This window comes from Lycium barbarum, chromosome 9, assembly GCF_019175385.1.
Source record: "Lycium barbarum isolate Lr01 chromosome 9, ASM1917538v2, whole genome shotgun sequence".
In the NCBI taxonomy this organism is placed as follows: domain Eukaryota; kingdom Viridiplantae; phylum Streptophyta; class Magnoliopsida; order Solanales; family Solanaceae; genus Lycium; species Lycium barbarum.
The window spans coordinates 69,981,028-69,998,872 of record NC_083345.1 but is presented as its reverse complement, the minus strand read 5'-3'; the positions used below and the strand labels follow the sequence as shown (position 1 = coordinate 69,998,872).

Below are 17,845 nucleotides of genomic sequence, written 5' to 3'. Positions count from 1 at the left end.
GTTCTAAGTCTAAATAAGGAAAGACAATATTACACAATCAATTCCTAATCAATTACATTAATACAATATATTCCTAAAATTTAGCTATCAATCTTAATCATCAATATCAAATCAACATCGCATGGTTTCTAAAATTGTTAAGAGACTTAATGCCTGGCAAGGTAATATGCTATCTTGTGGAGGTAGGCAAGTGCTCATTAAAAGTGTCATACAATCTCTGCCTATATATATTTTGTGTTTGTCTGCTATTAATCCTCCTAAGGTACACTGGAGCTCATGGAGAAGCACATTGCCAATTTCTTTTGGGAAGCTATCAATGGGAAGAACAAGTATCATTGAAGCTCATGGGAGAATCTCTGTTTTCCTAAAGATGAAGCAGAAATTGGCACAAGGAGCATGGGTGATATTGCTAATACTCTTGCAGTTAAAAGGTGGTGGCAATTCAAAGCCAAGAAATCTATATGGGCTGAGTTTCTTACTGCCAAATACTGTCCTAGAATGCTTCAGTGGGAAAGAAGTGGCTACCTGGTAATTCTCAAGCTTGGAAACATCTTCTTTGGGGCAGAGACAAAAGTGAGAACTGCATACAATGGAACATAAACTCGGGGACTTGTAGCTTCTGGTTGGACAATTGGACAAAAAATGGTCCTCTTGTTCAAATTTGTTCAGACTACATCACAAGAAGCAACTACAAATCTAAGGTTCAGGACTTTATGGTGGATCACAGATGGAATACTCAGAGACTGTATAACACCTTACCAAGTCAAGTGGCACTGCACATCACCTCTATTGAGATTGAGATTGAAGGGAGGGATGACTATGCAATTTGTACTTCTACTAAGGATGAGATTTATTCAAATGGTTCTGTTTGGAATCTGATTAGAAAACACAGAACCACTGACACTTATATGAGCAACATATGGCATAGATCTATCCCATTCAAAATGTCCTTCATTTGCTGGAGAATGATTATGGGCAAGGTACCCTTCCCTAGGATCTTGGCTCATGCTAGTACTCAAGATAGAGTTGATTGTGTGTGTTGTTATGTCCCTAAACCTGAGAACATGCAACATGTCCTTGTGAAGGGTAAGGCTGCTGATTGCATTTGGAAAGCCATGGGTGTACCTCTTGGGATTGCTCATCAACATTTGCCAATTAGAGCAGTCATTAGTAACTGGTGGAACTTGAAGCCCAAGAACAAAGTTCATAAATTGATTCTGCAAGCCACTCCAGTTCTGATTTGCCGGGAGATATGGAAGTCTTGGACAGCTTGTAGGTACGGTGATATGAGCAAATCCAACCATTACAAGATGGTTACTCAATGTATATGGAACATAAAGGCAGTGATTCAGGAGATCTTTCCTTCAATTACTACTGAGGAAAACTGGATTAGCTTGTCCAACAAAGTGGAGAGGCTCAGTCCTGTCGTGAGATCACTCCTATTTCATGGGAGAAACCTATTAATGGTATGATTAAAGTTAACAGTGATGGAAGCTTCTTCAAAGATACCAACAAAGCAGGCATGGGGGGTGTGGTGAGATCTGATAATGGAGATCTCATATTTGCTTTTCTTGTTCCTGTTGATTGTAATAGCAACAACCAAGCTGAGGCCCTTGCAGCTAAGTATGGTGTCAACTGGTGTATACAGCATGGATTGAACAATTTGCATATTGAGCTAGACTCCCTTGTCATCTCAAACATGTTTAAAAATAAGAATACTAGCAACTGAAGCACATCATTACCAGTACTTCCTGTTTGCTACACAATACTCAACATCATATCACTCATTGTTTTAGAGAAGCCAATCAGGTGGCAGATTTTTTGGCAAAATTGGCAGCTACTAGTGGAAACTGGACTTTATATCATTCTCCTCAAGATCTCTCTAGAGAGGCAAAGGGACTTTTTCAACTAGATAAATGGCAGGTACCTACTTTCTGGAGGAAATATGAGAAAAGTAAATTTTTTGTTAGTTAATTTACATTGTTGCTATGGAAAGGAAACTGTATAGGCTACTTCCTTCCCTTTAGATTGCATTGTCAATCTCTTTTGTAGATTAGAGGCAAGGTTCCATGTCCCCCTCTAATCATTGTAAGTTCTTTTGACTTAAATATAACATGGTAGGGGTCAAGCCAAACCCCCCCACACCTTAGGCTCACAACCTAATGGTGATGGCTTAAATTTAAAAAAAAAAGAAAAAAAAAGCAGAAGTGGTTGGTGGATGGTGAGGCTGTGCAAGTAGAACATCATAAGGTTTAATGAGGCATTGAAAGTGAGATGTATTTGGACAAAAGGAAACAAGATAAAGTATAAGAAACAGCACCAGCTTTAGCCACTATCTGATAAGGGACAAAGTAGATAGAGTGCAGCTTGTTACATGTTATGATATTTAAATACAACTGCCTATAGGGATGGAGCTTAAGATAGACCCAATCACCTAGAACAAAGATTCTATCAGACCTATAAAGATCGCCCACGTTTTTCATGCGTTGCTGAGCTCTAGATAGATGAAATTTAATAAGTAAAAGCTTAGCTTCCACAACATCCAAGCACATGTCAACGGTTTTCAGAGGAAGACTCTCCAGATAGGTAGGATAACTGAATTGGTGAAGGTTTCCAAACATTACTTCATAAGGAGTAAATTTTAAGACAGAATGATGAGTCGTATTATACCATCATTCAGAGAGGGTAGATATTTAAGCCAATCAGGTGAGGCATCTTAAGTATGTTTCAAAGGATCTATTGAGAACTTCTGATAGCCATTTGCTTGGGGATAATAGGCGATAGAATGACATGACTGGATGCCTTGAAAGTCAAAGAATTGCACCAGATGACTTATAAAAAACAGAGTAGTCTTTCTCTAATTATTGCGGAAGGCATGCCATGTAGTTCAAAAATGTTGTCACGGAGTGCGTGAGCCACCATACAACAAGGATGGGAAAGAGAAACAAAATAGGCATATTTACTCAGCCTATCCATTAATAGCCAAATCACAACTTTACTGCTAGACTTCACAAGGCCCCCTATGAACTCCATGGGAACATCTGCTCAGACTGTGCTAGGATTAGACAAGGCTCGCGTCAATTCTAGGCTTGTAGCTCCATCATACTTCATTGACAGATATCACACACTCTTTGATGAATGCAGCAACACCATCACATATCCACTTCCAATAAAATAAGCTGCTTTAATCTTTGCATAGTAGTCTCATCACCAGAATGATCCACCCTAGCAGTATTGAGCCATAAGTAAATGAACTTCTGTTTTGATGGTTATCAGTACCACACCAATTTTTCCTCCCTGTTAAGCTAGCCATTAATCCAAGTAATGGTTGTTGTTCGCCATTACTTGGACATTAAGAATGCTTTTCTCCATGGTGATCTTGATGATGGAGTATATATGGAGCGACTATCTGGTTTTGTTGCTTATGGGGAGTCAAGTGGCCTTGTATGCCGGCGGCGTCGGTCCCTATATGGTTTGAAAGTCTCCTCGAGCATGGTTGGTATGACTCGCAGTGAGACTGAACATTCTATACTCTAAGTATGTCTCATAATTTGTGCATTTATTTGGTCGTTTATGTGGATGATATAGTCATCACGGACAATGATGAGGATGGTATAATTAAAATGAAGTAACATCTCTTTCAGCACTTCCAGATGAAGGACCTAGGCAGATTGAAGTATTTCCTAAGCATTGAGTTCGAGGCAGTCCAAATCAAGAATTGTCATCTCACAGTGTAAGTATGCCCTAGATTTTCTGGAGAAGACAGGCTGTAGACCCATTGACACTCCTATGGTCCTGAATTTTAAACTGCAACCATGATAGGGGGAGCCCCTTAGTGATCCTGGAAGGTATTGGCGGTTAATTGGTAAGTTGAACTATCTCACAATGACTCGACTTGACATTGCCTTTCCTGTGAGTGTTGTAAGTCAATTTACGGACTCTCCATATGATAGTCACTTGGATGAAGTTATTCGTCTTGTTCGATACATTAAGTCAGCACCAGGCAAAGGATTGTTTTTTGAGGATCAAAGTCATGAGTAGATTTTGGATGCACATATGGCAAGATCACCTTCTGATAGACGGTCTACATCTGGATATTGTGTTTTGGTAGGAAGTAATTCGTTGTCTTGGAAAAGCAAGAAACAAAATGTGGTTGCCCAATCTAGTGCATAAGCTGAATACGGCTATGGCAACTTGTGATTAAACAATTTCTCAGAGAAATTGAGCTTTGGAGAAATCTGTCAGATGAAACTTGTGTGCGATAACCAAGCTGCTTTTCATATTACATCAACCCCGGTGTTTCATGAGAGAACTAAACACATTGAGATCGACTGTTACTTCATCAGAGAAAAAAATACTCTTAGGAGACATCGTTACAAAATTCGTGAAGTCAAATGATTCGCTTGCATATATTTTCATCAAATCCCTCACTGGTTCTCGTATTAGCTATATTTATATCAAGCTTGGTACATATGATTTATATGCACCAACTTGAGGGAGAGTGTTAGAATCTCGTAGATATTCTAGAATATTCTAGAATCTTGTAAATATAGTATAGCTTGATTTACTCCTGTAATTATGTATTTTGATTTCCTTTCTTAGATTATGTACACTTAGCTATTTAAACCCCAATAGCTTGAGGGAACGGTCAAACTGAGTCTCTTTTTTTTTTTTTTCCTTTGTCTTACTTTCTAACAGACCTGATTCTGTCTGTTGATGAGGTTCGGTAGATCAGTCATGATCCTTTTGAACATTTCTAGCACATCCTGACTGGATTGTGTTATAGAAAAGGTACTAGTTGCCTACATGTGTTAAACCAAAATGCCAAAGAGAGAAATAGTTCATCTGACACCTACACGTCATGGGCATAAAAAGTCATATGCTTTGAAAAATCTTGTACAATTTGGAGCACATGCGCCTAGCAATTTCTCTTGGAGGGTTAAATATGGTAGTCCCACTGCGGCTCTTAATGACCGTCCCATCTTATCTTGATTTGGTTGTACATGTATATAGCCGACCAATGTGGAGCAAAAAGGGCACTCATTAGTCAGGTTTACCTATTTCCTACTTGCTTTGCCACCTATTATCAGAAAAGGTTCCAAATTGTGGCCTGCCCGTTTGATACCAATTGATATAATTGGAGTTGAAATGTCAATAAATGGAAAGAACTCGAAGATTGCAATTGATCCAAAAGCTTCCAAAGGGATCACGAGATGAACTGAAGAGAATTTAATAAGGAAAAGGTATGGATTGTGTTGGCTGAGTATCAACTAACTGGGCTTTATAGGTACATCAATCAGTTAAAATTCAATCATCAGAAATCTTATTCACAACTAACTATCTCATGTAACTAAAAGTTGTAACTGCTTCATATGAGTGTTGTTGACATAGCATAACTGCTGCTATATTACTCCAACTTAGCTGAACCAGCTTCTATCCTCTGGGACTGAGCTAGAGCAGCTCTCATTCTCTGCACTCGAGCTTACAATATCTTAATAAGCTCAATATCTTCAGCACCCAACTCACAACTTCTGAAATTTGTATCACCATGGATTGCATCCATTCCGCAACTATGATTGCTCAGTAGGCCTAAAATTTAAATATTTATTTTGAACTAGTAACCAAGTTCTCTCCCAATTTTGATATCCCATAACATACAACCTGAACCTCTTTAACAACCATCGCTCTCTTAAGTATTGCAGCTCTGCTAATCTATTCTCAATAGTGATTTTGAAATTTAGACGGTGTTTTTTTTTTTTTTTTTACAGTTACCAGTTTCAAAAAAATAAATAAAAATTTAGACGGTGTTTGGATTGGGTTTTTTAAGTGTTTTTTGGCGAAAATAGCTTTTAAGCTCTTTTGTGGTGCACTAAGCTCCCGCTATGCGCGGAGTCCGGGGAAGGGCCGGAGCACAAGGGTCTATTGTACGCAGCCTTACCTTGCATTTCTGCAAGAGGCTGTTTCCACTTTCCACGGCTCGAACCCGTGACCTCCTGGTCACATGGCAGCAACTTTACTAGTTACGCCAAGGCTCCCCTTCAATTTATTATTATTAAATAAAACAACAAAAACGGTATATGCCTGAAGGGTCTAAAACAAAACAACAAAAACCAAATGAAAATAATTTGAGCTAAAATAGATTAGGAAACTAGGTCTAGAAGCGGCGGTGGTCGAAGCGGCTTGTTGATGTCGAGATTGGCACCGGAGAAGCTTCCATATCCATCTATTCAGCTGATTTGAACTTGCTTTTGTGTTGTACTCAGGTTTGTCGCTGGATTTCTGCTTTACTTTCTGTCGATGAACATTTTGTGTTGGGGTTCTATACCTTTTTAATAATATAGATAGATTTACTTTCGTAAAATGCGACAACCCTTGACCCCAACATTTCTACATACTAGTATCACGCTAAGAAATAAAAGGAGAAAGGAGTGAGTTCTTGGGGCAGTAGTCATTCTATGAAAGGACTCTAAGGTTGAGATGATAAGGAGTGAAAGAGGATGGTGAGTAGTTGGGAAGCAAGCACTGACTAGGATATGGGAGCAAGACTAAAATCTAGTAAGTGAGGAGGGAGCTGAAATATTCGAGAATTCTATAAACTATGGCTCTTATGAGATATATAAGGTAGGGAGAGAGAGGACACAAAAAGGAGAGGTATGGAGTACGTCAAACTTAAGGACATAAATGATTCTAAAAGATGGACTTTTGGTTATTAAAAGATTCGAGAAGTAGAAGAAAGGGGAGCTACCGCAAAGGAATGAGGCAAAGGAGATGACAAGAAAAAAGAAGCCACTATTTTGGTGCTGGAGTTTAGTTGGTTATTATATACTTCTTTACAATTTTAGTATACTATATGCAAGTTAGCTTTGCTAACTGGATGCTATTTAAGGGAAATTAAACATAAGTTTTCTATATTTTAGTATACACTTGACCAAGGTTTTGCTAACAACTCTACAACAACAACAACAACAACAAACCCAGTGTAATCCCACAAGTGGGTAGTGTGTACGCAGACCTTACCCTTACCTTGAAAAGGTAGAGAGACTGTTTCCGATAGACCCTCGGCTCAAAGAACAATGAAAAAGAGGCAGTCGCAATAGGTAGAAACAATAACAAGATAATAAGATAATCGAGGCTAAGGAAACAACATGTAATAATAGTATTTTAAATTAAGGAAACACAAGAATAAAACTAATACTTTGAGAATAGGAAGAACTACGCTCGATTACCTACTAACCTTCTACCCTAGTCCTCGACATCCACACTCTCCTATCAGGGGTCATCTCCTCGATGAGCTGAAGTTGAGCCGTGTCCTGCCTAATCAGCTCACCCCAATACTTCTTCGGCCTACCTCTACGCCTCCTCAAGCTCACTATGGCCAACCTCTCACATCTCCTTATCTGGGCATCTTGTCCTCCACGACGGCCAATCCCACCTTATCCCGAATATTTTCATTCCTAAAATTATCTCCCCTGGTATGCTCACACATCCATCTCAACATCCTCATCTCTGCTACTCTCATCTTCTGGACATGGGAGTTCTTGACTGGCTAACTCTATAAAACAGTAACTTCGTAAAAAAATGGAGCATCTTAAAGAGTTATTCTCCTGTTTGAAACTGGACGAGGATGAGGAAAATGTATCTTTTACGTCTCAAACAACCAAAAATAGTAGCCATTACTTCACTTAAGGGAAGTAATTCAATATGTTTCTCTATTTTATCGACCATTTCATGGAACTAAACATAAAGCTAATAAAAGCTCTAATCCTTTCCACTCAACCAAATACTCCTATGTCGAAATTCATGATCATTCTTTCGGTGGGTGGATCTCTTTTCTCTTGCAGCAATAATTATTAATGCATAATTCTAATGAAGTAAAACAGATTCTCCTTCCTTTTTTTGTCAGATTTATACAAGATTGGACAAACTACATAAATGGTAACATAGAATCTCTAAGAATAAAAAGATCAAACATTAATCAAAAAAAGAAGCAAGAAACGTCTGTCACCGGTTCCCCCTCTCCTAAACAAACAATTCAGCAGAACAAAATAATATAATAATTGCATCATTCCAACATTTACACAGATCGGGAAAGCAAAGCAGGCGGTGGTAAAAATGAGAAAAGAGATTAATATGCAAATATTCACAATTGACCTGTGGGGTGGGATTGAGCTTCTCAAAGAATTTAGCAAACATGGCGCTGTTGAATCCACAGAGTTATCTTTTGTTGAGTTTCGGCTCAATTTGTTGATTGTTGTTGTTGTGCAGGTGCTGCTGTTATTTTGCGGGTAAAATGGTTCATCTTCAACTTTGGCGTGACAGTTGGAAATGAGGATTTCGCAAGCAGTGTAAAAGTGAATAATAGCAATTACGTCATCCTAGTATCAATTTTCTTTCACCTTTTTTTGTACAAAAAAAAAAAAAAAAAAATTAGTGCAGAAAACAATAACGTGCTCATTTTCTTTTATTTGGGGAAATTGTTTTGGACTTGGGAGAATATGCTTCCAAAATACTCTATACTCCATCTTACGAGTATATAGAGAAAACCGACAAATCGTACCAAATTGAAAAAATAACACGGCTATGATTTGGTTTGGTATTGAGAAAAAGATCATGATCGTAATTAATTTGGTTTGATTCTAATTAAAAATAATCAAACTGAAAACAAACCCGACATTACATGTATACAAGTTTTAAAAATATTTTATGCATATGAATATTTATTGTAATGTAATTTTTAAATATTTCTTAAACTTTTTCATAGTTTTTATCTTTTAATTATTATTTGAAGTTTGGTCTTAGATTTTTTGAATGGAAGAAATTGTTTTGAACTTGGTGGAATATGCTTCCGAAATACTCTATACTCCATCTGTCCCATCTTAGGTGATTTATTTTTCGTTTTAGTCCGTTTCTATAGAAATATTTTTATTATTGACACCTAATTTTCACCTCATGAGATGCGCATTTTAATTTTCAAATTTTCCGAGTCGAAGACGGAGTAAGAATACTTTATTTCAATTTTCAAATTTTAAAAATCCCGAGAAAATTGCAAAAATGACGTTTAATTATTATTTCCTGAAAAACTGACAAATATAAGAAATACGAGTTATTTATTTTCATCCCGCTCCATCTAGTCCGGAAAAATTGTTAATTTAAACAACGTATTAATTACGGCTCATTTTGATCGCATTTTTTCACATTTTAAATATCCCCTGGAACTATGTCAATATTGGGCTTGTTTTAAAGCTAATATTTTAATTTGCGAGTTTTGAATTTTAATTTTCCTAAATAATTATTTTACTTAGTAAAATGAGTATTTTTTAATATATGGTTTAAAATGATTTAATTTAGGGAGGGGGTCTTATTTGTTATTTTTAAAAAGGGGTGGGGGTGGGGTTAATGTTTTTAAAAAAAGGGAAACAAACTTCACACCCCACACTCTCATTTCTCTGTCACCCGACTCCCTCGTCTCCTTCGTAAGGCGATTTGCGATTTCTCTAGGGGTCCCTTAACCATGGCTAATTCATGGCGATTTCCGGCCATTTTTGTCCAAATTCTTGAGGGCTTTTATGACCAATCATGAATACTCATGATTTCCAGGTTTATTTTCATTCGAATTTTGTTTTTTCATACTTAAATTGAATCATATTAGGACTGTTACTCGGTTTCTTTATGTGTTTATGGTTGCCATGGGCAGGGCCTTGAGCCCTTGGCCATCTTGTGCACCATATGCATTAAAATAAAGAATCTAGGGGAAACTTCCTAGATGCTTCACGGTTGAGTACAAAATTTGGGAATTTTATCCTCATTGTACTATTTGGTACAATTGTACCGTTAGAATGGTACAAAATTTGTTATGTTTGTACTATCCTAGTATTTTTCTGATTTTATTAGATTTTATATGGATTTTAGGGTACAATTAGTTGTTATTGTGTATTGTCTTATCTGATAAATTTCGAATTTTAAAGATAGGGTACAAAAATTGGGGCTTTGGGGGGGAAATCTAAGGGTAGGTATCCCTATTCTCATTCCTAGGATTCCCTAGAATAGGAAGTCTATAAATAGTAAGTGAAAATATGAAGAAGGGGATCTTTCTTTTTTTGAAAATTCAGAATATATACCTAAAAAGCCAAGAAATATACTAAGCTATTTACTATATATATACAAAGTCAAGAAAATTATTACAAATATAGAAAATATACAATCAATATACAAGAAATATATAAGAAGGAAAATATAAAGAATGGTGATTTTGAAGATCAAAAGGGTTTAGTGGTTTGAAGTTTGAAGATTCAATCCCATTTTGGTCTTTAGGTTGCCCCAACAAGAGGTAAATCCTTTTTTTCAATCTTTGTTTTATTTCAGTTTTGATTATTTACTGTCTTAAGCTTGTTCAATATTTAGAATGCCATAAATAATTAGTATGTCTCTTTATGTTGTTATTCTATTCTGTTTTTGTTATTCAAGTTTATAAAATAAGTTAAGTTTAAATCATGTCTTGTCAAGTAGATACAATGCCTTGTTAGTTTAATAAAATGAGAAGAAATAGCTAAAATGGGGGTTTAAGGCTCTTAAATTTTAGTTTGAAGGTAGCAAGTTAGATGGTTATGATAAGCAGTCTTAGTTGGTAATAATCTATATTTAGGCTATAATCTTATACTTCTCAGTTCTGTGTTTTGTGAAAATATGTGGTTTTTGAGACTGTAACATATAATTGTTGGAAAATTACTCTTCAAAATCTGAAAATGACTTACTTTGATTTATTTGGTCACTAGACCATACATGGTTGTTGAATTAGTTAAATATGATCACTATTAGTCACTTAAGTTCATTTTGGAGTAGTACTTGTTTGATATGTTGAAAACTGTCTTAAGTTAGTAAGCTTTTCCTTTAAAAAGAGTTATGAAGCTGTTTGTTAAAACTTGAAGGAAGTTTTCTTAAAAACTAAATATCTTGAAATTGTTTTTGGTTTGATGTTTATGGTTTGTCACTCTCTCTGTTGTCAAAATGCTAAAAATGACATACAATAGTGCTAAGTGCTTGATAGCTTGATTTGTGATTGGTATACTTACAATTTTTTTTTTTTTTTTTGGTGAAAAGATCTTAAATCATCACTAGAATCTAGTTTGTTAATTTGAAGCTTGAAAAACTGCTCAAGTGTCTATACAGTTTTGAAAGTGAAAACTGAATGGCTTTGATTGACTTGCTATCTTGTTTAGGTAGTTTAATGGGAATAAAAAATGGATTTAATGTCTGTCTTACAGAAATTTTGAAACTTTGGAATTGTTATGAGAAGTTGGTTAAAGTTGAAGTCTGTGTTTGCTAAAAAATGAATTTTCATCAGTCTGTGGGGAATTTATGCTTGCCTCATCTGAGATTTGCATAATCAGAACATGAAAATGACTTTAAAGATGCAGAACCTCACTGAATTGTAATCCTGTATCTCTTTTACTTAAAAAATAGCTTAAAATATGAGCTTGTTTAACCTATCTTTGTACAATCTGCTATGTGTTTTGCTCCTAGTGCATCTTCATGACCTAGAGTAGAGACTAAACATCCTCTAAGTCCTCTGCCTAAATTTTTCTGTAAGTTGGCATAATGTTTGTAGAAAATTATTTGATTATGTGACTTAAAATGGAAAACTTACCTTGAAATCAGCTATTTAGGCCAAAATGTGTTCATTTAGATGTTGTTTGGGGACCATTGTGATCCATTTAAGATGGAAATTGCCTCTGAATGTTATTATTTGCTACAACTTATAGTTTGACACTTCTCAGAACTTGTCTTTTGAAAACTGAGACTGTTATTAGCCAAGTAAGGCCTTTAAGGATTAAGTTGTAAAAAATGAACCTGTTTTGACCCTAGAATGCTAAACTGTGACCATGAGTTACATTGTAATATGTAGTTTTGATTGTTTTCCTAAGTCTGGAAATTAGAAACGAAATGGAACCTACTTTTGTGTCATGAGTTGCTCTTATATGATCCTTGTTAGTTGTTGCCTTGCAACTTGGAATAGATATTGAATCTGAAATACTAAATCTTGTCCTGTTTGTTTGTTCACTCAGTCAGTCAAATGAATTGGTTGTTAAAGTGGGAATTGTGAACTGTATTTGTGGAAACTGTGTATCAACCTCCTAAAACTGAATCTTTGAAAAGCTTTATTTGACTGAGTGTTGCCTTTGCGTTAGCCTAGATTAATCATGGTCTCTAAGTGAGAAATTGACTCTAAAAAGAAAAAATCTGTTGTGTGCATTATGTTCTGGATACTGTCTACATGCATTTGGTTGGTCTAAAATTGTTTGTCTCTTTCTTGTCTCTGGCTGAATGGTTATTTGCTATGCTTGCTTGATTTTGTTAGCCTAGAATCCATAGCATTAGCTGCCACTATGCTTGATTGTTTGTTGAAACTTAAGTAATATGAACTTGAAAAATCCTTAAGGATTCTGTTTAACTTGGAATATTGATGAGTTAAGAAGGGATAAAAATGAAGTGGTGAGTTCAATGGTTATAAGTTGCTTATGCATTTGTCCTTTTTCCCTTTCCTATTACTTGATGATTCTGCTTATATATTCCTGTTTCCTAGATGCCATTTAAGACCTAGGATAGAATCATGACCTTTATGGCCACAGTTTAGTTTCCTTTGGACTCATAAGTGTTTCCATGAGAGTTTCCTATTGTCTATGACTTACTATGACTCTATTTGACACATGTTTACACTTAAGATAGACTTATACTCTCCTTGATTATTGTGAACCTGTTTGATTTTGTCTTAATAACTTTTTATAACTTAACAAGACCCCTGTGTGACTCTTACTTCTTGTTTTGGATTTCTGTGTGCAAATTCTAAATAAGTCTTAATATAAATCTTCATTTAGGGATCCAGTTAATGCTCTATGAGATTGGATATGCACTAAGATGTTCCTAAGTGATTATTTGTGACCTTTGCAACTTGAGAATGGACTAAAACTAGAGCTTAGAAGCTTGGAAAATAGCAATAAACCTGTGATATGACCTAGACCTGCTTAAGTTAACATTGGTTTAGAAAAAAACAACTTTAGACCTGCTACTTGATACTGTGACACTTTGTTTTGACATGAATGAAACAAAAAAATGATTTTAGCCATTAGTTAGCTTAAGAATGATCTAAAGATGAATTTCTGGAAATCATTTGACATTATCTGCTCTGATTGAGACTAGACTAGTCATTTTTTTTTCCTTATTTGCCTTGTCTTGTCATTTCTGAACTTCGCTAAGCACATGAAGAGAAAAATGATCTTTCCTAAACCTGTTTAATGAATTTGAGACTGTCTAGCTTCTAAGTGTCCTGGATTTTGTGTGCAATTGTTGGCTTTATTTATTGGAACTGGAAAAAGAACAGGGATAAGAAGGGTATAAAGAACTTGGCTTTTGTCTAAAATTGAAATAGGAGGGACTGGGGACAGTTTCTAGGTTGATCTTATCTCTGAATTTCTGATATTTCTCTGTATTCTACTTATTTGTAGTTTCCATGAAAATTGCTCTTTGTAGATTATGCTCTTACTAATATAGGGTCATAGTGTGTTTGAGATTTTTTGCTTCACATAGGCCATTAAAGCCAAGTAGAGGAAGACTAGAATAAGATCAAAACTGTTTAAAAGACTGAGTGTGATGCTTATTTTGAGATGGTCACTTCCTTTACTATTTACTTGTTGATTTGAATACTGTCTCATGTGTTGTTTGTCCATATTTGCTCATTGAAACTGAACCATGTCTATTGTGTCCATTTTGAGCCTAGGAATGAGTATCCTGACCCTTGTACCTCAGAACTAGCTTGGCCATTCACTTTGCCTTATTGGTTTTTGATTTCTAAAACTGGGAACCAGTATAGGATCTATGCCCTGTCTTGTTTGTTTCTGTTATATCCCACATTTTGCACATTCAGATATTTTAAGGTAATTGCGACAAGTTAAGGACGAGGCTATATTTTGACCTTGTTTAATGCATAAGTTGTTTGTGAAAATTTTTGATGTGGAAATATTAAAAAAGGCTAGGGGCAAAAAGGGAATTTCACAAGATGGTTCATGGTAATATTGAAGAAAGCTAAGGGCAAATTCGGAATTTGGAAAATAGTTTTTCATGAATTGCAAGACCAAAAACAAAAAAAATGGGCTTGGAAATTAAAGGGGCCATTTGGGCCGTCCAAAATAATTGGGCCAAGGCCCATGTGGAAGCTAAATAAATAAGACCCAAAAGATGACTAAGTCATCATATTATCACTTCCACTTAGAAGATTCAAGAAATTTGGAGAAGGCAATTAAAAGGCCATTCGGCCAAGGGCAACCAAACAAGAACCTTGGAAAAAAATTTGTTCAAAAATTATTTTCTACCAATTGGAAGGTCCCTAGCAAGGTGAAGTGATCATTGGAGCAAGTAGAACATTTATTCTTGCAAGCTACAAATTCTATTCAAGTGAGAAGTTAAGGGAAAAAGGTAAGATTCAATCTTCTTTTATATGTTATAGATGGTTGTGTATGTTGTAGTATGTACAAAGGAATGAAATTCATGAGATTTGGTGTGTTGGTGTTTGGCCGTGTATATGCTATGTTTGGCCGTGTGTGTGTGTTGTGTTGTATAGAGATGATGAACTAATTTTATCTAGCATTTTGGGTTGTTGTTGTAATGAATTCTATGATTCTAGTGAAGTTGTAATAATTGGAGAGTTGCTTTAGAAGTTAATGTGATTTGAATATAGTCTTCTTGTAATTATGGAAGACAATGTTGTTAGTGTATGAATTGTTGGTGTAATTCATGAATTTGGAAGTGAGACATGCGGTTGGAAGATTGTAAGTGGGTTGTTGTGTTTGAATTTGAAAGAAGGAAATATGTTGATTGGGTTGTTTGGAATATTATGAGAATTGTTTAAAGTGTTCTTGAATCATGTAAGAAGGATTTCGGGTTAATACTTGAATGTGGGGTCATTGGTGTTAGCTTGAATATATGTGATTGAGTTGAATATAAATGAAAATGCCATTGAATTGTATGACAAAGGTTGTTAATGTTAGAATGCGTCTTGAATTGATTGTTGATATTGTTAAGTGTGATTGTTGGTAATGTTGTCGATAGTTTGGCCGAGTTGAATTCTCGGATTGTTGATTGTTGATAAATTGGCCGAGTTAGATTCTCGGGGATGGTGTATTTACAGGGGAGGTGCTGCCGAAATTTCGGCAGAATATAAGTAAATTCGTTTGAAGAACTAAGACAAGTGTGTGATGATGTGTCTAATGATTATGTCAATTCTCTTGAATGTAGATTAGCGAGTTTGGACAAATAAGTGTAGAAAATTGGACGTGGGACAGGTATGTAAGGCTTACCCTTTCTTTCTTTTGGCATGTCCTAGAGCTCAGTAAGGTATGACATGACACACACCTTGGGGTAACTCTACTCTTTGATTCCGAGCTTGGTTATGATGCTTATTCTCTTTTGTCATGAGCATGTTTCATATGGATGAGGCTATTGTATGATTAATAAATGAATAAGCTACTTCACATGGTTTTGATATGTATCCATGATTCCGAAGCTCCGTTTGATATGTTTCCGAGTTTGTCTATGATTCTTATTCACTTTTGACATGAGTACGCTCGATATAGTTGAGCTTATTATATGATTGAATAACGAGATGAGCATAAAGAATTCTGTTTCTAAATGAGTTCTGTAAGTTTTAATGTCCCTAACTTTCGTAAAAGATCTTGGATTTGCTTTGAAACGTTCGTAAAAGTTCTGTGGTAAAAAATGTCTGTAACTTTCTCATATTAAACCGGATTGACTTGAAACGTGTTTATGATCCTTCAAATGTCGGTAAGAGTACGTCTCTGTCGAGTCTTGATTTATGTGCATGTGGTTTCGCACTACTCTGTTCGTGCAAGTCTCAGTATGTCCTTCACTGCGTCCCGGGCCAGGGTATGTTCTCGTGCGTACTTCTTTGCATTGTTCACCGCGTCCCTCTCACTTGAGGGCCGGGGCATGTTATATATGATATGATGACATTATGACATGATGACGAGGTGGTGGCATATGATGACTCTATTCACCGCTTCCCGCAAAAGAGGGTCGGGGCACGTTATATGCATATGTGATACATGACATTGGCATACATGATTTTATTCACCGCGTCCCTCAATGGAGGGCCGGGGCACGTTATATGAAAATATGATATATAATGATGACATACATGATTCCATTCACCGCGTCCCTCAATGGAGGGTCGGGGCACGTTATATGCAAATATGATATATAATGACGACATACATGATTCCATTCACCGCGTCCCTCAATGGAGGGCCGGGGCACGTTATATGCATATATGATACGTAGTGATGACATGCATGAATTTACTCACCGCGTCCCTCACTAGAGGGCCGGGGCACGTTCTATGATCTATGACACACGCTGATGGTATACATGATTTCCATTTATGATTTATGATGACATACATGATTTTCATTTAAAAAGGTAAGTGCTTTGATGTTTTAAAAGGTCATACGTGGTTCTGGTAAATCTCTGTTTCAGTTATAATCCTCTTTTCTGTATTCTATGCCTTACATGCTCAATACATATTCCGTACTGACCCTCTTTCTTCGGGGGCTGCGTTTCATGCCACGCAGGTACACCCAGATGAGTAAAGGACATTGCTAGAAGATGCTTCAGCTGGATTGGCAACTCCAATTGCTCCTGGAGTGTTGTCGAGTCAGAGTATATGTGCTATGATGTTTTGTTCGAAGTTAGAGACTTTGTAGATAGAGTCGTGGGTATGGAATGTCAGTGTTGTAAGCGGCTCCATCAGCCGATGTGTCATTCTGTATTATGTGATAAAGTCCATATAATTACAGATTTGTTGGATTTGAGAACAAAGAAAAAGAATATTTCTGAAAGCCTTACCATGTATTTCATGTTTATTTGATTTAAAGGTCCAATAAGGTTATGTGTGTATTAAGAGTCAGAGGGTTCTCTCGGCTCTAAGTAAGGGTCGGGTGCCCATCACACCCTAGCGAGATTAGGGTGTGACAGTTTCTTTGTCTTGGTTTGACATGATCTTCCCCTATCATTTTCCTACATTGTTGTTGTTTGCCCCTATCACCATGAATCCTCTATGGTTTCTATGTTCCTGCTGTTGTGGCTTCTGTGTTACTTGCAACTTTCTAATACTTTGCCTTACTTGACTTGGTAACTTGACACCTCTCTAGACCTTTGTTTGCATCCTGGGATTAGTGTTGAGAGCTTAGATTGAATCTAAATGAATTATAGTAGCTTCTTTGGGTGTTGTGGATCACTGATTAGCCTTGTCAACATTCAGACCTCCTATGCTTTTAAAACCAATTAGAAGTTCAAAGTTTAGGTTAAAAATGAAATTTCTGGGGGTCCTGTTCTAGTTTTGATTTCTGGGAATTGAAATGATTCATTGGGATGTATATCAAGTATATTTGGAGGGTATGCCACTAAGGTTTTGCTCTCCATTGAATATATACTTCGTATATATCGAGTGTATATCATAGCTTTGACACTTAGGAAAAAATTTGAGAAAAATAGGGTAGTATACCAGTGGTATATCATGTATACCACTTTTTGACACTAAGGAATTTTTTTAAGAGGAGAATGGCTTGGGCTTGGGCCTGTCATCCGCGTTTCCATGCTTGACTTAGTATTACTACTATTTTGGGTCTATTTTTACTTGGGCCATTTGATTATCTACTGCTGCTAGTTATAATAAATGGGCTTGGCCCAATAATGCTGTAATTCATTTTTGGCTATGGAATAATTATTGTAGGCTTTAATTTGTGTACTTAGTTTAATTCATGAGTGTATTCTAATGTCT

General features: G+C 36.2%; 1 protein-coding gene and 1 long non-coding RNA gene across 3 annotated transcripts in view; one reads left to right on the top strand and one right to left on the bottom strand.

Moving 5' to 3' along the window:
- Positions 1-8,361, bottom strand: part of LOC132608928 (uncharacterized) — a 31,614-nt gene extending 23,253 nt beyond the window's left edge. Inside the window, exon 1 of one of the 2 annotated variants that reach the window (XM_060322730.1) lies at positions 8,152-8,361. In XM_060322730.1, coding sequence (XP_060178713.1) covers positions 8,152-8,193 — 42 coding nt within the window. In that variant the 5' untranslated portion in view covers positions 8,194-8,361. The remainder of the gene's footprint in view (positions 1-8,151) is intronic. The other variant, XM_060322728.1, reaches the window with a different exon arrangement.
- A 1,059-nt stretch (positions 8,362-9,420) lies between these two features.
- LOC132608926 (uncharacterized) lies at positions 9,421-17,153 on the top strand. Its single transcript, XR_009570615.1, has 2 exons — positions 9,421-9,597; positions 16,638-17,153. It is a non-coding gene; the product is annotated as an uncharacterized LOC132608926 (long non-coding RNA).
- Positions 17,154-17,845: the final 692 nt, after the last annotated feature.